Genomic DNA, 23,574 nt, shown 5'->3' with positions numbered 1-23,574 from the left:
CCTACAATCTCCCCATATGTGCAAAATGCAATCACACAGGAGAGCATTTGCACCAAATGCACATATATTCAGTCTGCATTAATAACAGACATTAATGCTTTTGCGCCAGTAAAGGAATGTGGTAGTGGTACATATTTGTTAGACTAAAGTTTTTTCAACCTGCATAAAATAAGAAACATTTAATTGAAGTTCCCTTTTTTTATATATATTTTTGTATAATTGCAATTTGAGATTAATTAAAATACATACAGTATATGGAGGAATTGGTGTGAATACCTGAAAATATTACAAAGACTACTTTCTAGACCTAGACCTGACTTTTGTTATGAATTGGCGCTAAAAATGAACTGAACTTTGCTAAAAAAAAAAAAAAAAATCAATAAATGCTGTTAAATCATTTGAGCGTGCTTGTACAACATTGTGAGCACATGTTAAATGGAGATCCAACCCAACAACAGTGCTGCCTAATTCTGGATAGCATCAGAGGAATTTAGGGCCTCACATATAGAACAGCTCAGCACGCACGGCAAACAGAAACAGAATTTTCACTCTTGCAAGATGTTTGGCTGGATTTAGAAAACACTTTGATTTCTCTCTTCAGCTGAATTATAGATCCTGGATGCAGACAGGAGCGTTGGGACTTCATTAAAAACCATTACTGGTTGTAATACCAGCATGCAGAGTTCTGAGTTACAGTAACAGTTATCAAGTGGACAAGTGTTGGCAACAGCTGACTGGTCAGCTGGGAAAAGAATGGCTGAGCCCAGGGAAAGTAGAGCTGCAGGGGGTCACACACGCGGTTTTGTGCACATGCTTGTAGCTGTTTCACATAATAGCTTGGCACAGGTGACAGTCAGTGACCCTTAATCACAGTTCAGGACCCTATTATGTTGCTAGGGACTTACCAGCACTTCAAAAGGTCAGAGGTCAACCTGACTGATTAACACTGAGGATGTAAAAACTGAAGTCAAAGTACAATTTTGCTGTTGAGCTTGTAAGGATGAACCATTGGCAAAGACAAGACAGAAAGAAAATGAGTGCTCAAACATGAGAAATTAATTAAATAAAAAGAGTATTTATTTCAGACTCTTCAACTCGCAGCCTGTTTCAATTCTTCGCTCTACTTGTTGCAGTTTTTTTTTTTTTTTTAAACTCGCTCTTAAACAGCTTCTTGAGAAAGCTGTCGTGGAGCCTTGTGCTCATGTTGCACCACAGTCACGTCAAGTTTACCCAGTTGCACACTGAAGTGCAAGTGGGTGCTCGCTGGTAAAGACATGACGTGTAGATTTTGGGAGGATTATCGCCGCTCTACTGTGGAATGCATAACACGTCTGAGTGGAGGAATCAGGGCGAGAGAGAGAGTGGCAATGAGGGCACAGGAGCCTCACAGCGACATTTTGTTTCGGCCTGCTTTCTCAAAAGCTGCTGAATGAAGTCTTAAATATTTCATGTCTCCACTCCTTAAATGTTAATTACAAAAAATTACATAATGCTATTTAGATATGTGCATAACAAATCTGGCCAGTGTTCTTGAACTATGTAGCTGACAGTGTGTAGTCAATGTTACAAAGTCAGTTTACTCAACACAAGGACCACCACTCAGCCTGTGGAAACAGTTGTGTCACGTCTCTTGTGGCTCTGGGGGACCTTTGCTATGGCTGTAGAAATAACCCTGATGTCACCAGTTGTCTATATTTAGGCTTGGAGATTGCACATTTTTGACACAAACTTCGCATGTGAGGTGTGAAAGATGTGGGCATTTAGCTTGCGAGGACGGTCTTATGAAATATGCTGTCTCATTGCATTACTGTAAGATCCAGTGATTTTTGGAGCTTAGCCCATATGAAAGTCAGAATATCTCAACATTGGCTGTTCTGATTTTGACCTATGTTCTGAAAGTTTTTTCTAGCAAGTCGCCTAACTTTGTAGAAGTGCATTTTAAAAAAAAAATAGAATTTAACACACACTGAATTGGCTGAATTGACTCCAATTAAGCTGTTTTCATTTGGTATTAACAAAAATAAGAGGTAGGTAATTTTGGCATTTGTCCTAAAACACCATTAGACTGCGTTCTAGGAATTTTGCTATTATGTTCAGGGAAATACTACTTATTAGATTATTTCATCCATCTGATAAATGTGTTTCTATTGTGTCTATTTTGCCTTAATACTGCCTAGAATAAGATTTTATTTTTCACTTTGAAGAACACAGCAAAACGCATACTCCTCAAAGGAGCCCCGGCCTTTATAGCAGACCTTAGTAAGACAGATGCTGCCCCCTGCAGGAAGACAGCTGCAGCTTGAGCCGTCTTGCCTCTGCTATCCATGGTCAATCCTGTAACAATGACAATGTCGGGGCCACAGTACATTCCCTACTTATCACCACCAAGCCTACGCAGATGGAGCCAGTTATGTGCAGTATTAGTTCAAAAACCAAAGCCATAATAACAGTGTAGTGACAGCACAGAAAGTAGGCTTTATGTTTAAAGTCTCTCTCCAATCCCAGAGAGACTGCTCTTATTTCCAACCGTGGTGAAATGTAGATTTATGCTGCAGTCATAACAAAGCCTGAACAAGACTGACATGACTGCACAATAAGAGGGCTGGAGCTATGTTCATGTGTACAGAGCAGACATTCTGTCCACACACTAATGGATGACTTGAATCTATCTCATGTTTCCACTACAACAAGGCATCAATTAAAGTGTGTGTGAGGCTGTGCCTACCTGCAGACATGGGTAAATATACAAAGAGAACAGTGCTTCTTCTTCCCTGCTGATGGAGAAAACCGACAACTACAAGTCGCTATCCCAAAGACAACAGTGCCCCCACGAGGGAAGGAAACCGTACTCGGCTTTCTGCTGAGAGTGATTTGGCCGAGTGTGTACTTAAAAACTCATCAGTGTATCCACAAGGGTTAGATTTTCAGTGAGTGTTGGAAGATATTTCATACCAAATTTAGAAAGAAAACATAGTCCCAAAAGATCAGGTTCAGTTCATGACGCCTGGGGAGAAATCCAGTAATAAAATAACAGTTGTTTGCCGGTGAGGGGCCTATGAGGTTGTTTATAATGGGCCTGTGAACACGGACGACCTTCAGCTCATTTTACTGATCACAGAAAGCAAGAAGGTTGTGCCATATTTTCAGGATTTACTTTCAGGAATCACTTAAGTCGAACTCAGAAGAAATTGAACAAATATGTCATGTTTGATTTTTTCCCCCCTCCATTCATTCAGTTCTTACAGTGGAGCAACATTTAAGTCATTTTATAACTCTCAATGGATGAAACAAGACTTTTATACACATACTGTACAGGTTTTCCTTAGATGATATAGAATATGGTCAGGGTGCTACGTTTACAGTTCAGCAATGGGTTTGTGTGGCCAGTAAGGATGTTTCTCTTTGTCCAGCTTGGTTTCTGGGAAAGTCTCGTTTAGGTCTTCAATGGTCATCTGGTCGAAGGGAATCATATTCTTGAATTTGTTCAGCTGGGGAAGGAAGAGCAGAGGATTGTGATGAAGTGTTTCCAGTAGAAGCAGGTAAATAAGCAAGTGCCAGGTTTTTTCTTGGAACAAAGCACTTTTTCTAGCTGCAGGAGTCTATGCACACATTTTGAAATTAAAAACCCCCACCTATCCACAGACACAGGCTGTCTAACGGTGTGATCACATTACAATTCCGTTTAACAAAATTCCCTGCACTCATCAAAAGGGATGTAATGTTACTAAAGCATGTAATGAATACATATTGAACAATCTGTTAACAATGTACGAGAGTGATTCTGCAGTTTGTAGTTTTAAACACATCTCCATTTCCAAAAACAGTGCATTTGTGTTTCTATTGGCTGACCGAGCACGATGCAGATGGCTGAAGATGGCAGCAAAACAGGAAACGCACGCTTGAATTTGTCCTTCGTGTGGGCTTCAATAGAAGTGAATGGGAGACGGTGTGACTATTTTTAGGTGTAATGTGACCACACCTTTACTTTGTATGTCCTGTATGTGCTCTGGAATGGAGATCTATATGCAAGACGATTTTTAGCTCCTGCATAATGATAACCCCAGCAAGTTTTTACATGTGTAATTCCTACCTCTTTTTCATACTGGGCGATACGAGCTTTGGATGCTTCAATGTAGGCAGCAGCCGTTTTGTTCTGGAAGACAAAAAGAGACAACTCACAATGGGTTTCAATACAAGTTTGTGTACGCCATAAAGATCCATTGCCACTACTCAGCATGTGACCTTATAGCACTTTGGAACAACAGAATACAACTTAACAACCATCTAAAAAAACCAAAAAACTTTGAGGACCGCCTTTTCCACCTACGTAATAAAGAATTACTGCAATTCTTTACTATCAGGTTGTCAGAATAACACCCTTAAGACTGGAACCAGGAAAATAAACCATATTTCTCCTGTTTTAATTTCTCTGCACTGGCTCCCTGTAAAATCCTGACCTGAATTTAAAATCCTTCTGCTCACCTACAAAGCTCTTAGTGGTCAGACACCATATCTTATCTCGAAGAGCTCATAGTACCTTCAGCTATCGAGTTCCTCTCTTGTGGAATCAGGTCCCAGTTTGGGTTCAGGAGGTAGACACCATCTCCACATTTAAGAGTAGGCTTAAGACTTGCCCCTTTGATAAAGCGTATAGTTAGGGCTGGCTCAGGTGAGTCCTGAACCATCCCTTATTGGTAGGCTGTAGGCCTGTACACCGTACAAAGCGATGCACTGGCATCAACATTTGTAACCACTATCCATGAGATAGTAGCAAAATTTATAAATGAACATCAGATTTAATTGGAACATAATGAAAAAACTATAGGCTGTGCTTGACCATTAAAGCAGCTTTTTTGTTGGGGAGTATTTGGAGAGACACGAGTTTGTTACAAATTTAATAACAGACTGGATAAAACCATAAAGTTCTTAAAAGAACTCACACAGCACAGAGAACACAACACAAACATAAAATCGCGACAGTTTGGAAGGTTATTACAACATTTCCAGCCGACAAGAGCTGCAGATCAGCTGCAGCACTCACATCTGTGTCCGCCTGAGCGTCGGAGGAACGGGACTTTTAACAAGCTTTATTACCTGCTGTAACCAGCTGTTCCGCTTGTTTTGGAGAAGAGGAGACCGACTTCGGCTCCTTGTAAAAACTTCCTGACTGATGAAAACTTAAAACAACAACTTCAGACCCAGTATTTAGCATAACTCCATTAGCTGTTTGCTGTCAACACAGTGCTGCACACTGGCTGCTGTTTCGGAGCAATAAATTTAATACCGATGTACGATCTCAGGTGGACATCGGCGAGACGTGTGTACTATCTGACTGTTAATTGTGATTTATTGGTTTGCAAACAAGGTGGAAAAGAGAGGAGCAGTCGTAGAAAAACACTCAACATGCTCGATTTAAAGCCAGTAGTCTCTACGTGCCCATTCAGATATTCACTGCAAGGCAAGCCCCAACCCCCAATATTTTAGACCCTGGTCCCTTCAGTGGAAACGCAGTGAGTTCCTCCAAAGGTTCCTAGTTCCGAGGTATAGTTCCTTTGGTCGAAATGCGGCTTTACTAACTCGACTTCTTCCCTCTCCCGTTGTCATGTGCTTTCTTGTCCCTCTTTCCTTCTGTCGCTTTCTGCAGGTGTTTCTGTCTCTAAAGCTGTGGAGTCTGGATCTGTGGCTGCGAGTCAACTGCTGCCCCCATGTTCCTGCTTAACACCCGCTGCTACAATTATTATTATTACTGTCATTACTATAATTATCAGTTTCATTATTCATATTCTGAACCACTACTACTTTTACTGTTCGTATTTCTGTGTGGATATTGTGTGAAACAAATGGCACTTGTTAAATGATATTGTTTTAAATGCTATTCTTAGTGATTACTGGTGTTTGTACACAATCACACTTTATTTTATTGCTCTGACTGTACTCAATCTCAGTACCACACACAGTGTTCTATATTATAAAAGGAATTGATCCTGTATCAAAATGAATTCTGCTTTTCAAAAGGTTTTCATCCATCACATGTTTGGGTTAATAATTGGATATGGTATATATGATATAGAGCGCTGACGAATAAAATTACAATACTCTGGTTTAAGCCAAAGCATATGCCATCTAAACAGCGTGGCACTCACCGCTTCTGCCTCCTGGGCGTTGATAAGAGCTGTCTGAGTGTCTACAGGCTCAGGAACCTTCAGGGCGCTGAACTGAGAGGAAACAGAAAGTTATATCTGATAACAGTAAAATAAGATTTCAGTAGCGCATAGTCAGACTAGCTGGTAATAGATAGTTAACTTTCTGATCTTCTCTGACCTTCTTTTCAAACTCATCCACCATGCCGGCTTTAGCCACAGCAGACCTGTAGTAGCTCCAGTCAATGGTGGCGGGTTTCTCTGGCAGAGAGGTGAGCCTGTGAACACAGATCATCTGGTTATTAAAGGGAAGATTAGGATTTTTCATGATTACAACGATAAGGACATGTCACATCTTGGAAATGGGATGTAACGGGAATACAAACTTTGCAGAAATAGCATCACTCCGTGTCTTCAGGTTGTTGAACATGGTCCTCTGGCTGGGTGGCACCCTCTCTGCAAAAGCCAGCCAGTCAATGGCCTTCAGTGCACCTCGTCTCCCAGCCATGTTATAGGGCGTGTTATCTAGAGGGGACAGAAAAATCAAGATTAACCTTTTGCTCATAAACAATGTTAATGGGATAGCCACTTAAATTAGCGAACTCCTTGTTGACATTGCTCCAAATAAGCTTCTGTTTCCCGCATTTGGTTGTATTATTATCTATCTTTTTGAAACATATTCAGATCTATGTCCCAAGTCTGAAACTTGGATGGACAACACGTGTGGATTGTTTGACTTACAGCTAAATAACTATTCACGGACCTTTCATACGTCTCTCATGTGATTTAGCTTCAGTTTGACATCTAAGTTAGTTAGCAAAGCTAACATTAGCAAGGTCAGAACAACACCGCGCACAGTCGGAATATCACAGGCAGGTTTAATGTCAAGTTGGAACATTTATTAACGGATATACTACATTTCTCTATGGATGGGATCATGAAAATCTTTTAAATGTATATTTCTGATAAACATTGAGCGTCATACCGTCGATGGGACACAAACTCCGACAAACTGTTGACGGCCGACAGGAACCGGAAATGACCTTCTGTTGCTCGTCATAGTTTTATTTTGAAAGTTTTCCAGGAAATGTTAGTATGGTATTGTTTCTTTCTTGACGGTAGACCTAATGTTCATTTAGCTAATTAATGCAAACATTTCAGTGGTATAAAATAGAGCCATCAGAGATAATATTTTATCCACTGGTTAGGATGTAAATTGAGTGCATTTGATTTATTTGTCACAATCTGGTCACAATACAACAGGATGTAGAGTGAAATTTAGTTTGTAACTTCCTTCTCCTACGTAGCAGACAATATACATATAAAAGCAATTATAAAAATAGTAAACAGAAATAAACTAAATGCTGAGGATAAAAAGTCTCATAGCTTGTGGTGGGATGGGGGGGGGGTTCTCTGCAGTCTGGTGGTGTGGCAGCAGAAACTTCTATATCTTCCCGTTCGTTCAAACAGGAGGTTATTGGGGACCAGTGTTGGGCAAGTTACTTCGAAAATGTAGCCTAATGCATTATAGATTAGTCATTGAGAGTAATCAGTTATACGGTATTATAATATTACTGTCTCTGAATTGTAATGCGTCATTACTTTTGCATTACTTTCACTGCTATTTAATGGGCCTATTATTCTGATAGTAGGCCTACGTGTGCCTGAATAAGTGGGTTCTTGTGATGTGCAGAGTTATCTGCGGATCGGGTGGGTCTATGTCATAAAAATTAACCTTCTGATTAATAGGGTGGGGAGGAGGGTAGTTTGCACCCTGCCTATAATCTCGACCATCGTATTTCCACAACAGGACACCACCTAATTTTGCGTTAAACAAATTGTAATAGGTATAATACTTTTTTAGTAATACATATTACTGCATTACAGCAAAGTGCAATACATTAGCCTACTGTAATTGCGTTACTTTTGTGACGCGTTACAAGCGACAGTTTAATCTATTAATGAAGTTCCATCTAACGTCAAGACGCCAAAAATACCGTACTATCATTTCCGATGGAAACCTTCAAAATAAAACAACGAACCGTCCGTGTGTAAATGTAGGTGGCCACAACAATTCAAAGGTAGTTTACTTTTTACTTTTTCTTTTTTTTTACTGAAATGCATTGCATGGTACAGATGCTCAGATGATATTACAGATTACAGATGATATTGTTTGGCATAAACTTTAGTATAGTAGTAATGCGGATTCTAGTAAGATTTGTTGTGAGTGTTATATGGTAAAGTTTGCAACAGGTGCTTTATTTGCATTTCAAGTCAACAAACTGGTCCTTATTTCCTTATAAAACGTCTTTTTGTGACGACTGTAGTTTTATTTGAAGAATCGCATGATCGCATGGTATGAGTATTCCTGTCAGTCTCCAGCTTGACGCAGCTGACTGCTCAATAAGAGGACCACGGGAGGTTCAGGTGCTGTTAGATGTCAAAGAACACTGTTGACCTCGCGGAGATGAACTTCAACACGCGAAGTGAAAGGAAGGGACGAGGAAAGGAGAGCTAAAAGGTAAAATAACCCCGCAGACAGAGAGATAAAAACACATCTTTATAATGCCTATGTACAGCCTACTAAAATATTTCTAACATAAGATAAAGCCTGATGGTTTAAGATATGATGATGACAATTACCTTTTAAAAAATATTATTTTAGTTTAGTTAGGCTATATTGTAGGCTATGTAGGCCTGCAATTTCAGGATTTTTACAGATCATACCGACAGCATGGACGGAAATTTGGCAATTATAACAATAACAATAATATCCAAGTAGACTATTTTAAGAATACGAAATTGTTTTTAATCTTTTTATATGTTCCAGTTTGCTGTACCTTTTTGATGCGCGTGAATGACTCTAAACACTGCTTGCTAACTTCTTTCTGACTAATAATTGTAGCCTAATAATAACAAACAACTTTACAATTATAGTAGTTTAAAAGAGTTTTACAGGGAAAAGAAAAGAGCAAACAATAAAAGCAACGGAAATTGCGAATAAAAACCAATAGAGCAACAAAGGCAGCGTATTAAAAAACTCCGTTGCATTAAAAATGCATAAAAGCTTTCTTATAAAAAGTTTTTTTTCTCTGACATGAGATGGTGTTGCATTTAGGTTACAGTCCCCAGCTACAATATTTGCTTTGCTTAATTTCCTCAGGATTTTAAAGTGATGAGGACATTACACAGTTACCATGGAGATAAATGTGCTTGGATGAAATTGTCCTCATATAATAGGTTTACAACCAAAGTGTGGGCTAGAATGACATGGAGGTTATCAGTTGTTATTATACTTTAATTAAAACCTGATATCAGGCTGTTACTGTGAAAACTGAAAATAAGAGAATGTGTCCCAATACTCCCAGTCTGAGAGGATGTTCTGGGCCGATGCAACACACAGCTCCCTGTGTAATGGTTCACCAGTTTTAGATAGCCTCTGATAATGAAGTGATTTATGATCTTTATGATCACAACCAGATAAACATTATTAGAAACTACAACCTGAAACCTCTTCTTCATCTTTAGTGTAGTAAGTTTTATTTTGTAATTTAATTAATTTAATCACAATTAAATAAAATGTGATAACATTAACATTAGCATTCACTCGTGACCTCAGTATTTGCTAAATCTTGCTCACAGGCCTGCCTCTGTCTTATCTCCAACAGAGGACGCAGCACTAAAAGCAGCAGCAGCAGGACAGAATGACTCAGGTGGAAGTCCAGACACCAGCTGCAAGATGCAGGCACAGCCACAGAGATAATGCTTTACTCTGGAGGGAAAGCAAAAATGCTGCTCAGTTTGCCAAGGGAGTGGAGAAGTGTCATCCAGCGTCAGGAGTGCAACGCAGTGATTTGGAGGAGGAAAACCAAGAAGAGGAACAAGAGTCCGCCTCCTGTCTCACTGATGCTGTGCAGGTTGGTGGCCCCGCTGAACACAAACACCTGGCCGCACCTGACGGGGGCTGGGGCTGGGTTGTGCTTGTAGCCACCGTGTTGGTTCTGTCTCTAACGCTGGCCTTCCCTTCATGCATCGGCATCTTCTACAGAGACCTTCAAACTGAGTTCAAAACCAGCAACACGGAGACCTCCTGGGTGCCGGCAATCATGACCGCCATGCTGCATGCTGGAGGTAGAGACCGCCATACATAACTTTAGATCCCACACTAACTGAACACGTGGGAAATGTGCATGTTGAGGCTGTTATCTTTATCTTTCCCTGCAGAAATGTAACCCATGCACACACATAGGCAGATGGTGTTTTTTCGAGGTGGCATCAATCATGGTCAGTTATTCAAAGTTTGCTTTAAATGTTATTTGTTATATTAAAATACACATTTACTGTACTGCTTCCTGTACAGCAATGAGTCAGGCTGCAGATGTGATGAGTTCAGTGCTTTGGCCATTGTTCTTGTGCAGGAGAGTTTATTTGTCTTTTGTCTGCCTTCCTCCCTCTATCAGAAAGCTATCAGAGCTTAAATATTTCCTCTGGACAATTTGTTAAGTACAGGTTCAGCTTGTTCAAATGTATTGAACAAGACTAGCTAGAGCTTCACTAATGGGCCCTGGAGGCAGCAGTTCTTACACTCAAAGGTGTTAGAACAAAAAAAATTATTTTATTATTCATACCTCTAACTAGGAGTAGAGTTTTTCCTAGAGTAAACAACAGGGGCTGTTAAATCCAAATGGTTTATCACCTTGGGAGCATTTACAGAAAGTTTCATGACAATCTGTCAATCACATTTTGAGGTATCCTGCGTGCAAAGCTGACATTTTCATGGGTGGTGGCACGAGAGGAAAGCATGTGGAAGAGTTCACCCTCTCGAGCTCGAGGAGCACAAATGTATTCAGCAGTAGAATAATGCATTTTCACATGTGCACTGGTGAAACGTCTGGCATTTCTTGGCTCCTGCCTGTAAAACGTAGAAGATGTCAGCTGCTAGATGGTAAGATTTGTGTATTAATGCTTCCCTTTTTGTGAAGCACCAGAGGCTGGACCCTCGGCATGTAGATCATATGAAAGGGTATGAGCGTGCTGGAACACTTCATCTGTTTGTAACCACCTTCTTGCCCTTTCACCAAATTCATGTACATTATATTTCCTTTTATTGTTTTGCACGGACTATAACTGCATGATACATGTATACATTACATACAAGCAGTTAACATTCTGAGATTTGTTTTATGTCCGTATCAAAGTGGAAAAGGAGTCATGAAAGCATGGAGATGGGACATCAAAGAGCTGAAAAGCCCCCTAAGCTGATTTAGATGTCTACTTTATTTGATAAGTCTGTGCTTATGTAATGTATTTGGCATTAGTCGGTTTTGGTGAGTCAGGAAATGGATTTTTATAATTCACTTTTGCAACATGCTTTCCACATTTTGGCAAGACTAGAAAGCAGATATTACCAGTGTTTTATGTTTCTGAAAATACACTGGAGACAAGAGGAAATTAATAAGGCCCTGTTTTTGGTCCTTTGTGAAGCCTCATTTCTCTGTTCAAAAATAATAGATGCAAATCAGGTTGATTTGTTGTGCTAATGAGGACATAGCTTTCTGTTAATTTGGGCCTGCCGATTTGTATTTGAAAAGATCGTCTCTGAACAATCGATTATCGTAAAAATAAATATTGTCTGTTTAGAAAAATTAATGCAGTCTCTGTCACTTTATATTGGAACAGTGTGTTGTTGTTTTTTTACTAATAGTTGTACTATGAGTATTGTACTGTATCTTTTGTTTAGCGTGAGAATGATTGATAAATATGAAAGATTTACAGTGATCTATTGGTTATTGGAGACTTTTGCACATGTATTTATTTATTTTTAATAGAGTTGGGAGTGTCTGTTTCTTTACAAAGTAAAAACGTTCCCTGTAAATAACTGTAATATGTCTTAAAAACCCATGTGGGCTAAAAGATTGCAAACACTTCTCAGTATTAATGAAATTTATACTTGAAATTTTACCCCCATTTCTCCACAGGTCCTTTATGCAGCATGTTAGTGGAGCGTTTTGGTTGCCGGGTAACAGTGATGGTTGGCGGGCTCTTAAGTGGACTGGGCATGGCGGTCTCTGCCCTGGCCAGGACCATCACTGAAATTTACATCACTAGCGGCATCACAGGTGAGGAGATACACACACCCACAGTTCCACATTTCCACCAAGGTGACGGATCATCACACTCTCTGTCCTCTCCTCTGCAGGACTGGGATTCTGCCTTTCTTTCCAGCCATCAGTGACGATCATGGGCCACTACTTTGTGCGACGTCGGGTCTTTGCTAATGCCTTGTCGTCCACCGGCACGGCTGTAGGCCTGACCACTTTACCCCTGATTGCCAATGTCCTGCTCTGTCAGTTTGGCTGGCGCGGCAGCTTCCTGATTCTGGGCGGTGTGCTGCTAAACTGCTGTGTATGTGGGGCAGTGATGAGGCCCATTGCATCAGGACCAAACAAACCCAGATGCTCTCAGGTTTTGGATAAAACAAACGACCTCTCTCTGCAGCAGGAGACAAAGGGGGTCAAAAGCAATGTAAAGACTGTGCTTCAGGGCTTTATAGCATTCCTACACAGACATATGGCCTTTGACCTGCTCGTGATTAATCCTCGCTACCGCGCTTATGCTGTGGGAGTGACCTGGATGACACTGGGGTGTGTAGTGCCTCTGGTCTATCTGGTGCCTTATGCTACTCACCACAACATGGAAATAGACCGTGCGGCCTTCCTGATGTCAGTCCTGGGCCTGGTGAACATTGCAGTGCGACCGACGGCTGCCCTAGTCTTGGGCCTGCCACGCTTCAGAGACAGCAGCAGCTTCGTGTACGTGTTTGCCGGTGCTGTGCTCGTGAACGGGCTGAGTAACTGCATCTGTGGAGCGTCGGCCTCCTTCGAAGCTCTCCTGGTGTACGTGGTGATCTTTGGACTGTCCATGAGCGTGGGTGGCTCGCTGCTCTATACTGTGCTGATGGACATTGTGGAGATGAACCGCTTCCCCTCAGCCCTTGGACTTCTCTGCATGCTGCAAAGTGGAACAATGCTCATTGGGCCACCTCTAGCAGGTACACACGCATGCACGCACGCACGCACACACACACACACACACAAACATATACATGCGGCCTTTGCTGTTTTTTGTGGCATGGCTGTAGAGATGGCAGTGTCTACCGGTCCACCACTTTGGTAGACTGAAACATCTCAAGAATCAGATGGATTGCCAACTGTTGGTTGGATTTCACACATTCATGTTCCCCTCAGGATGATGTTAAGGTGTATCTGTTGGTCAGAAATGATCTCAACACAGTATGTTGCCATATTCCTTAGACCCACAGAAAGCAAATCCACTTGTGAAGTGAAATTACAGTATGTTGAATAGTTTTTCACTGAATATGCACACAAATGGTGAGCAAAAAGCAAGGCATGTTAAGTTCTCAGCGTGTTCGCCACTCTTCTCCATTTAGTAGTGGCCTGTGATAGTTTTAAGCTCATAAGGTCACAAAGAAAAATCTTTCAAACTCACTGTGGTATCATACCATCAGCCCTTGAAAACTAATCCAATGGAGTAATATTCTGGAGTAATACGGAAATATTGTGCTGGAAATGTCTTTCATTGTACCACCTACAATGACACAATTTCCATTCACTGGAGGCAAATGTATGATCATATAACCAACATTAATTGTATGTTTACCACAGAGCTTAGAGGATAACATGACATTGAACTTTAATATAAAATAAAATTGGCTGATGCTTTTGTGCAAAGTAACGTACATTCCTAAATAAAAGCCAAGAAATGGCTTATTCCATGTAAAAATGTTTTACAAACCATTAAACTGTGGCAGTGAGACATTGTCAGACAAGGTCCAGTGACTGACTTCTGCTCTAGTCTGGAGAAAGCAAATACTATACAGCTCAAAGTACAATCTGACCCTCCAGCAGAAGTATTGTGTAACAATATTAACAGGAAATATATAAATGGTACAGATTATTGTTGAGATGTTTCGAGGATAAAGGTAAAGAATGTGGAATTAATTTTGTTAACAATTCATTTATGGAAATTGTACTGAATTCAAGGCTAAGTTTCCACATGTGTTGTTATTTTCTATTACTCTAGTTGTTGCATGACAGTTTTTTGTACTTTGCTGGCTAACTTGAGGTACTCTTCAAAATTACTAACTTACTGTAGTGCGCCAACTGGAAACTTTTTAGGGAAAGTAACAAAGTAAAGTTAGATTCAAGAGAAATTCATCAACACTGCAGATGAATTATGTCATTCTGGTCAGCTTTTGCCTTTCTTTTGCATTTCTCAGGTATGTTGGTGGACCACACAGGCCAGTATTCGTATGTCTTCTACGCGTGCAGTGTGTGTGTATTCTCTGCCAGCCTCTTTCTCCTGGGGTTCTTCTACTTCCTGGACAGCAAAAACGATGAGGAGAAGAAAAAGAGCATGAAGACGCCATCAGCTATCTATCAGAAGCCTGTTGTAATCCTGGCCCCTGACTGCCAGTATGTCGCCTCAAAAGGAGGAACATCAGAAAACGCAGTGTATGTTACCAGTGTGTGATTGAAGAACACACATTTGCATAGAAGAGAAACTGTTTACAGCTTTAAAACAGTGCATTGATAAACTCTTGGGTCTGAAATTTTTAATCTTTAAGTTTGATTTTCTATAAAGTCACACTATGTTTCCTCCCACTGCTCCTTTGTCAAACTGCAGCCAGTAACAGTATGACATTTTCTTTTTCTGTTACTGCACTGTATTACGAAGCCCTTTATTTTCTCATGAAGTTATTTAAGTTGATTTAAAATTAATGTTGGTTGGAATTTGTATTCACTGTTTTAAAGTGGAGTAATTGCTTAGAATTTTTAGATTATTTTATGCTAAAGTTTTTTTAATGGTAAAATATTAAGTAGACCGTTGTAATAAATTACTAATGTTTACAACTTTTACAGATTATTTTGGTATTAATATTCAACACTGTAAATGTATTATTTTGCATACATTTACCTTTTCACTGTGTGACAGATTACAAACTCAGTGCCATTCCACATGATCAAGTTTGATGTTTATGTAAAACCATGGCTTGTTTTGAACAAAGTTATTTTTGGCCCTATACTAAATTTTTGGTTTAATAAAAACTGTCATGAAATTATTTTAATAAGGGGTGTTCTTTTCCCTGTAAATTAACAGGAAAAACATCCTATATCCTGGTGCATAGGTGGCATTGCAGGCTCCATTTCAAAATTATGTAAATATTTTCCAATCATCCAGTTGTATATGTCATATCTGTTGATGAATATTGCTACACATGACAGGCTTTTTTAAGGCTAAAAGGGAATTCGCAAAATTATACAGATTATTTTCAAGTAGGACTGCAACTGCGTGTTAGCTATTTAAAGAATTATGTTTTTTTTTAAATAAAAAAATATGTTTGTATTAACATCCTTTAAATCAGTTTGATTTAATGGAGGTGTGATGTGCTGTGCGTGGTAAAACAAAAACTAGATGATAAAACAGAATTATAACTAATATTCAAGCAGGATTATACACTTTATTTTATGAAATAAACGTAAAACATGGCTGTTACTGGATTCTTTTAAAAATCGTTGCTGTACTATGGGGTATTTCTGTTATCTTCTCCTTTCTCCTTACCTTGTAGATTTGGGACAAACGATTCTGATTTGATATTTTGGATTGTGCTGTGTGTTGTTTATCCCTGGAGCATTTTTTGTCCCCTTCTTAGACACCTGATAAAGATGTTTTAATGAATAAATTGATTTTAGTTGTAGCTTGTGCCAGCTTTTTTCTCCTCCAGGTGGTTCACGTTTATTAGTATCTCCTTGTTTGTTGCTTTTTGAGTGCAGAGCAGACAGTGATGTATCCAGAACATTTTTTCTGGGGTGGCCAAGATGGGGCACAGAGCAAGTGTGTGGTGGCTATACCAGGAAAACCTTTATGAAGGCACATGATCAAAATGTGTAAATCTCACATTTCTTTGCTTCAGCATCTACACATACAGTAGGCTATATGTAATAATTGAATTCTAAAACTCATGTTAGCATTCACTGAATTGTTTGTATTCAACATCAGACTGTTGTTTTGATATTTGACAGTTTTCTATTCCTGTTCTATTTCAACCTATTAAAGTTTCTAGAAACATCTGTTTTTAAATCAGTAATTGTTTAGGAAAAGTCAGTTACACATTTTAAGTGCCATTGTAGAGAATGAATCAGCATATATCAGCTATGCTGTATAATCATAAAAAAGATACATGTCAAAAATAATGATTCATTTGACAATTTAATAAATAATTGCAATTTAAATGAAATACAACCAGTTGAGGCTTTCAATCCAAAGCAGTGTCATGGGCCAAACATAAATAAAGGATTAAATTGCTTTGTTTTATAAATTATGACAGCTGTAAACAATTGTAACATAAACCGAACACACCATACCTGCAAATAAGTATTTACTGTTATGTGATGTGAGGTAATCTTAGTCAGTAGGCAGAGTTTAGTTTGTGAAAATATTCAAGCCATGCACTGTTTATACCAGCCACTCTGGATGCACCTCTTCCTTTTACCATGCAGTGTCCGAGGAAATAGGCTACTTTCAGATGAGGCTGTGTCTGCTGCTCTTGACTGTGAAAAATCTGCAAATAATAATCAAAATCACTCCATCACTGTGAGGCTAACTTGTGCAAAGTATCAGTGCAATGTCGCATCATTTTATAAGGCATGTCATATGAGCAAGAATGGAACATTCAAATTACAAATTACAAAGTTACAACTTGTTTTGTGATAATTAGGCTACATGGACCTCAGTGACAACTTGAATGTAAAGGTACAGGGCAAATTCATATTTGTTTATCCAGAAGTCACAGGGTCTTTCTGAACATGCCTGACTTCCTCACTGATGTATCACTGCTGCTGACTTGAGTGGGCTATTTACCTGCTGCTGGAAGTATCTGTGACTGGCTCAGACTCTTTTCTTTTTTTTGAAGATAAACCTTTGAATGTCCTTCTTTCTCTTCATAGCTGTTATCCCTGTGGGAAAATGCAATTCTATCAGTCCTTCAATCAATTATTGATTCATTTATTATAACTACAATGTCCATCTGAAATATTGTTAAATTGGGTACAAATCAGTGTGAGAAATAGGCTATAGGGGGCTCATAGGTGTCTGTCTGGAAACCCTAGCAGCAGATTAAGCCCTGTATGTAAAAAAAACCCCCCTCCATTCACAGTTTTATTTTGCACATGTTCTGATAATTTCAATTAGCCTACTTTGAATAGGCTAGGCCTATATAACACAATTAAAAAGTTCGGCAAATCATTTGTGGAATTTAAGTGCAATATGTAGGCCTACCCTGCCTCTGCATACTTAAAATGTCAAATAGGCCTAATGTATTTAAAAATTTTAAAAATGTTTAAATATTCTGATTGACAATAATATGCATTTAAATAGCAAACCTTACTCGTAAAGCAAAAAAGTAACAATTTTCTTTCTGAGCCGTCATCATTGATTGACAGTTGTTTCTCTTGAACTACCAATCAGGTCTGGGGTAGCCACAGGGTGACCAATGAGATTTCACTCAAAAACCACATGCCACCCCCCAAAATGGCCATTGTGCAGACGTTATAAATTTACTGTCCTGCAGGTCCTTGTCAGTATGGGTTAATGGTTATTTATATTCTTGTTAAAATTTTCTTGGAAGATGATGAAATTTGTTTATACCATTATCTCTCAGCCAATGAGGATGAGTGTAAGGTAAAGGTTAATATGTGATAAAAATGCGGCTACAGCAAAGACAGAAAGATAAGATCAAGTCCATTCGTTGTTAAGACTCAGTATATTCAGACGGTATTTAGACCCAGTGGAAACAGATTGGTTGTGAGATACTTAACACCAATGTCAGCACTGATTACTTCCTCACTGCTAAAGCAAGGTGCTCACAGTCTCAGATCTGCGCAAGGACTCAAACACAGCAAGACTTGGAAATTATGCAGCACAAGTTTGCTCCAGTGGTGTCGGTAAGTTTATTGGTCCAAGGGGAACATGGTGTCATTCACAAATGTAGGCTATTTAAGATGTTTGTGTTCCATTAAAGCAGTGGTTCTTAACCTGGGGGTCTTTTTTTGGTTGAATTCAGAAAAGAGCAAAGCGCTGCGGTTTTTTAATGTTGCAAGGCAGTCTAATCAAAGATTATATCGCCAGCGACCTGTAATCTTTGGTTTGCTGCCAAGTAGCCTAATAACGGTCATATTAGCAGAAACTTGATCACAACTCACAGGTCTTTTGTTGCTAAAAACATCTGCTTTAAAAAAATAGACAAACGGAAATCGCCTGCATGGATTTGAGTGTGTGAGTAGGCTACACAAACACGCAGGAGACAGAGAAACGGTGATCCGTGTGGGTACATGAGAGTCTCATGATGAGACCCTCAGAAAGAGGAGACACCGCTGGTAGTAGCCTACCAGTTGGTCCAGGTTCTGATGGCCGGTTTAAGGCTTAGGCCTATTTTAGGATGAGTTGGGGACAGACTGTTGCAGTCTCCGGACAATCCAAGCAACTGTAGGCTAAACTTCCGTCAGCACCACTGAGGGCCCTTCTGTCATTTATTAAATTTGGACAATTGAATTTTTTTCCAACTCCGTGCACTCAGAGCGCTCATTCAAAAAGGCGCAGCAGGCGGCCAAAACGCAAGGTGTCCAGGGCGCATTAACAGCGCGCAGAACGCTCACTGCCAAAAATATAGCCTACAATTTAAAAAAGGCGCCTCTCGCTGCAAAAACGCAGTCTGTCTGATCCGCGGGGGGTCATCTTCAAAACTTCAAAAAGGGGTCGGACTGTCAAAAGGTTAAGAACCCCTGCATTAAAGTCTGTAGGTAATTGTATAATCTATAAAAATAGAAAAAAAATGGCTTTTTTAAAAAATCAGATGACAGCGATCTTTGTGAGATAGCCTAATCTAAATATCAATTTGAGTCTCAGTCAATGAAAAAAATAGGTCATCCTAACTTAACCTGTTGGTAGGGCCTACAGCTTTCAGTTGACTTTAGAACCATTCTTCCATTCATACCGTGTTACATCTAAACAGTCTGTGTCTCACTGGGTCCCTCACATTTCTTGGCTGGAGGTGGTCAAATTAATAAACAACCATAACTTTTTAATCATTGTGCCCTTGAATGCCTGCATTTCTCATTTGCTGTATGTTGCGATGTTAATATTTGATAACTGTTCGGTTTTCAAATATCTTATAGACCTAGGCATGAATTTCTCCCTACAGTTGTGTAAAGTTAACATCTTCTAAAACGAGGCTTTTGTAGTAGAATAATATAATATGCTATAGTAATGTAACGCTGTGAAAAGAACCATTCTGCATAATGAGTACTTTTGCTGATAATACCTTTGTTCTTATACTTAAAGGTTCATTGTGTAAGTTTTAGTGGCATCTAGTGGTGAGGGTTGCGAAGTGCAATCAGTGGCTCACGGTGCATTCGCCTGCTCCTCGCATGGTCCGGATTTGTGAAGTTGTTCTTCCGAGTTCAGTGTGTGTTCATGTGCCCATGAGTCGGAATGTGCAATCAACTTGGATGCTACAAAGATATGTTGGATTAGCATTATCAGAGATAGAAATGGCTCATTCTAAGGTAATGAAGACATAATGGTTCATTATGTAAGATCTTGATACAGTTCTGAAAACATAGTTAAATTTAATTTCTGTCAAAAGATTCTCAGAAATATTATACACTGGACCCTTAAGTTAAAGGAGTAATGGTATTTCTAATTTTACTTAAATAAAGGATCTGAGTCCACCACTGACTGTTACTAGGACCAAGTCAACATCAACTAATTTAGCATTGCACTTCTATAACATTAAAAATCAATGCAGCAGAACCGACAATCTTCTTTTTTTAATTTGTCAAAACTTACAGTATCCACAATGCAATTCGATAGTTGACAGTTCAGTCGAAGATGCAGGCCTGTTATACTAACCTTAAGCAAAGATGAGGAGCGGGCTACAGAAGCCTGCTAAGTTCACTTCTTTCTAACCAACTCCAGATCCTTTTTTAATTTCCAAACTTGTAGCCTTCAGCCCCAACAGATGCTGACTCAAGAGAAATCACTTGATGCAAGAATTCAGCTCTCATCTCCCTGTGAAGCTACAACTTCTGTCTACAGTGATGGATGTATAAAGAGTTTAAGAATATACCGTAGTAGCTACTAGAACAACAATTTATTGTTCTCATTTTTTAAAGCCTTTAGAGTAAGTTAACTTACTCTAAAGGCTTTAAAAAAAGGTAGGCCTACTCGGTTCAACACTTATAATGAATTCAATGGCTTGGGCAGTAATAGCTTTTGTAATACAAAAAACAGACAACAATGAGCTCACATAATCAAAGAAAGAATTCCTGATATTCTATCTGACAAGTAATATAAAAACATTTCTTTTTTGGAAGGGCTAACTATGACTATTCTGTCTGCCAATAATATGAGTACATTGTTTTTCTACATGATTGTTTGGTTTAAGGTTCATATCAGTGCCTGAAACAATGGCTCCTCAAAATTGTTTTTGCTTTCATTAAACAACTCATGCTTTGATTTTTCACATTTTTTCGCACATTAGTTTAGGACTCGAAAACTCAAAGACTTGGGACTTACCTGGGACTTGTAAAACAATGACCCACCTCTGGCCCCTTCAGAACCAAAGTAAAATATAAAAGCATGACAACTGACATCTGACATTTTACTGTTGTCATGGTAAAAATAACCCTTACAAACAACTATGTGGGAAAATAAATTCAACAGAACTGACTTGTCATTTACAGGTCCAGTGTAAAGCTGTGGTCTGCCCTACTCGCTTTAAAACACAAAATTTCTGTGAGATGCTGAGGGAGATCTGCCCAGAGATTGACACAACGCCAGTAGGCATGATCAAAAGCTCCAGGTTTGACAGAGCAATGTCAAATATCAGATTTAAAACATGTTTCTCCTCGTTATTTCGTTATGGAAGTAAGATACAGTAAACACTTAACAAAGGGCACAATCTATAATCAATGGGTTTGTGGATGTAGTATAAAGATCCTGTCTTGGGTGTGCCAGGGTGCCAGACTTGCGGATGGTGATTGTGACTGATAGCAGACAACCGGGGATGCTCCATGTAGACGATGTGATGCAAGCAGCGGAGAGTCGGCACCACAAAGAGCTGACGGATCTGCAGAGCAAGCTGTCCTCAGATGAACCCATCAACATTCAGTTCACATCAGTAACCTTCAGTATTGCACCTGTCACACTGGCCCACATGTTTGAACACTTGGACTGACATTATGATGCAACATAGATCTAACAGTGGTTCAGATCAAGTCATGTTGCTTGTTGATTTGTTTCAGGGGACTACAGGGAGTCCAAAGGGAGCCACTCTCTCCCACCACAATATTGTAAACAATGCCTACTTTATTGGTCTCCGAATGGGTTATGGATGGAGAGTAAGTCCCTATTTGTCTCCTGATTTGAAGAAAACAAAAACAGTGAAATGTAAGTGATCTTCCATATTCCCATCAGCCTCAGGTGCGAGTGTGTGTGCCCGTACCCATGTACCACTGCTTTGGCTCTGTGCTGGGAGGGATGAGTATGGCGGTGCATGGTATCACACTGGTCTTCCCATGCTCTGGCTACAGTAGCCGAGCCAACCTAGAGGCCATTCAGAGCGAAAAGTACGGCCCGCTGCTCATCACCCGAATGACTTCCACATATATAACATTAAGCACTTTAACTGAAATAATTTAATATTTTTCTTTCACTCAAGGTGCAATTTCGTCTACGGCACTCCCACAATGTTCGCCGACATGCTTAGCCAAGATTTACACAAGTATGATTTGTCATCAGTTGAAGCTGGTAAGGGATTTGAAGACTAAAACATGATAAATATGTTGGGTTGAGCTTAGTGTGATGTTTCACAAGCATTTGAGGCATCCTTGTCTGTGTGCTGATGTGTTTTAGGTATCATGGGAGGTTCTCCGTGCCCTCCTGCGATTATGAGAAAACTGATAACAGACATGAACATGAAAGAGATAACGGTGAGTGGTTACATGTGCTATACCTTTTCAAATAATGCTGTATAAAAACGTTATAATACATAGTTATAGCTCCTCCAGCATATACATACATACATACAGCATGTGTACATTATGTTTTAATAGATATGTTATGGAACCACTGAGAACAGCCCTATTACATTTATGGGATTCCCACAAGACACAGAGGAGCTGAAGACGAACACTGTTGGATGCATCATGAGCCACACTGAGGTATGTACAAACCTTTATTTACATCATTACATTAACAACACTGCGACTTATGCCTATGTGTTTTTCCTATAGGCTAAAGTGGTGGATCCTAATAATGGGGAGATTGTCCCTCTCGGGGCCTCAGGTGAGCTGATGATCAGAGGCAGCTGTGTGATGCATGGATACTGGGACGATCCTGAGAAAACCAGACAGGCTATTTGCCAAGCCCGCTGGTACAGGACTGGGTACGTGCAATATGTACTAAACGTCTGTCTAAAAGAGAAAATACAGAGGCGTCTTACAGGGATTGATGCTAACGTGGGGAAAGAGTGTATACATGTTTCATGTGTGACTGTCTTCTACACAGTGACGTGGCCAGTCTGAACAGTCTGGGATACTGCTGCATCGAAGGACGCATAAAGGACATGATCATTCGAGGAGGGGAGAACATCTACCCCGCTGAGATAGAGCAATTTCTCTATACACATCCCAAAGTACAGGAGGTGCAGGTGAGACTCAGAACCACTGGAGGGCAGCAGAAATTAGTTTGTCTCTAAATGGAGGAACAATTGTAGACGTTCTTGTTGTTGTAAAAGAAAAAAGAAGCGTTCCATGAGAACATATTTCATGTTAGTAATAAGCTTCTAGTCCTATTTCTCTGTTTCCCAGGTGGTCGGAGTGAAAGATGAGAGGCTGGGCGAGCAGGTGTGTGCCTGCATCAGGCTGATGGAGGGCCAGACCTCCAGTGCAGAGGAGATAAAAGCATTCTGCAAAGGCCAAGTGAGAGACGGTAATAATTGCAAAAAGCTCAACTTACTCAAAATCAGAGAACAGCTGTAACATTTTGTGGACTTTCCCTCCCACTACTAGATTTCTCACTTCAAGATGCCACACTACGTGATCTTTGTAGACAGCTACCCTCTGACAGCCTCTGGAAAGGTACCATACTTCTGCTTTAACACAGACATACCTCAACTATTAAGATGGCCGATATGATTTATGGTCGATTAATATTATGAGACTGAAATGGCTGCTACTTTCTATTTTTCTAGATCAAGAAGAACTTATTAAAGGAGGCAATGGAGAAGAAATTAGGTCTTTAATTTAGTGTAGCCTGATGGACAGAATATCAGTGAGCTGAAGTGGTACTATAT

At 39.7% G+C, this 23,574-nt stretch overlaps 3 protein-coding genes across 3 annotated transcripts; 2 read left to right on the top strand and 1 right to left on the bottom strand.

The window, feature by feature from the left end:
• Window positions 1-3,184: 3,184 nt before the first annotated feature.
• Window positions 3,185-7,222, bottom strand: atp5pd (ATP synthase peripheral stalk subunit d). The gene is made up of 6 exons (XM_046036157.1): window positions 7,126-7,222; window positions 6,527-6,665; window positions 6,322-6,418; window positions 6,144-6,215; window positions 4,091-4,153; window positions 3,185-3,488 (listed from the first exon to the last, which is right to left on the bottom strand). The coding sequence occupies exons 2-6, from the start codon at window positions 6,646-6,648 to the stop codon at window positions 3,357-3,359; spliced, it is 486 nt and encodes a 161-aa protein (XP_045892113.1). The 5' UTR covers window positions 6,649-6,665; window positions 7,126-7,222; the 3' UTR covers window positions 3,185-3,356.
• Window positions 7,223-9,929: 2,707 nt separating this feature from the next.
• slc16a5b (solute carrier family 16 member 5b) lies at window positions 9,930-14,749 on the top strand. The gene is made up of 5 exons (XM_046043255.1): window positions 9,930-10,057; window positions 10,189-10,271; window positions 12,119-12,259; window positions 12,340-13,191; window positions 14,440-14,749. Exons 1-5 carry the CDS (start codon window positions 9,930-9,932, stop codon window positions 14,691-14,693), a joined length of 1,458 nt encoding a protein of 485 aa, XP_045899211.1. The 3' UTR covers window positions 14,694-14,749.
• Window positions 14,750-21,019: 6,270 nt separating this feature from the next.
• Window positions 21,020-23,555, top strand: LOC123967204 (medium-chain acyl-CoA ligase ACSF2, mitochondrial-like). The gene is made up of 12 exons (XM_046043244.1): window positions 21,020-21,081; window positions 21,237-21,399; window positions 21,524-21,619; window positions 21,696-21,847; window positions 21,940-22,028; window positions 22,134-22,210; window positions 22,334-22,441; window positions 22,514-22,665; window positions 22,788-22,929; window positions 23,090-23,200; window positions 23,291-23,359; window positions 23,473-23,555. The coding sequence occupies exons 1-12, from the start codon at window positions 21,020-21,022 to the stop codon at window positions 23,521-23,523; spliced, it is 1,272 nt and encodes a 423-aa protein (XP_045899200.1). The 3' UTR covers window positions 23,524-23,555.
• Window positions 23,556-23,574: the final 19 nt, after the last annotated feature.

This window comes from Micropterus dolomieu, linkage group LG02 (genome assembly GCF_021292245.1).
Source record: "Micropterus dolomieu isolate WLL.071019.BEF.003 ecotype Adirondacks linkage group LG02, ASM2129224v1, whole genome shotgun sequence".
NCBI classification, from domain to species: Eukaryota; Metazoa; Chordata; class Actinopteri; order Centrarchiformes; family Centrarchidae; genus Micropterus; species Micropterus dolomieu.
The sequence above is the reverse complement of the archived record's forward strand: the minus strand, read 5'-3'. Positions and strand labels throughout refer to the sequence as shown.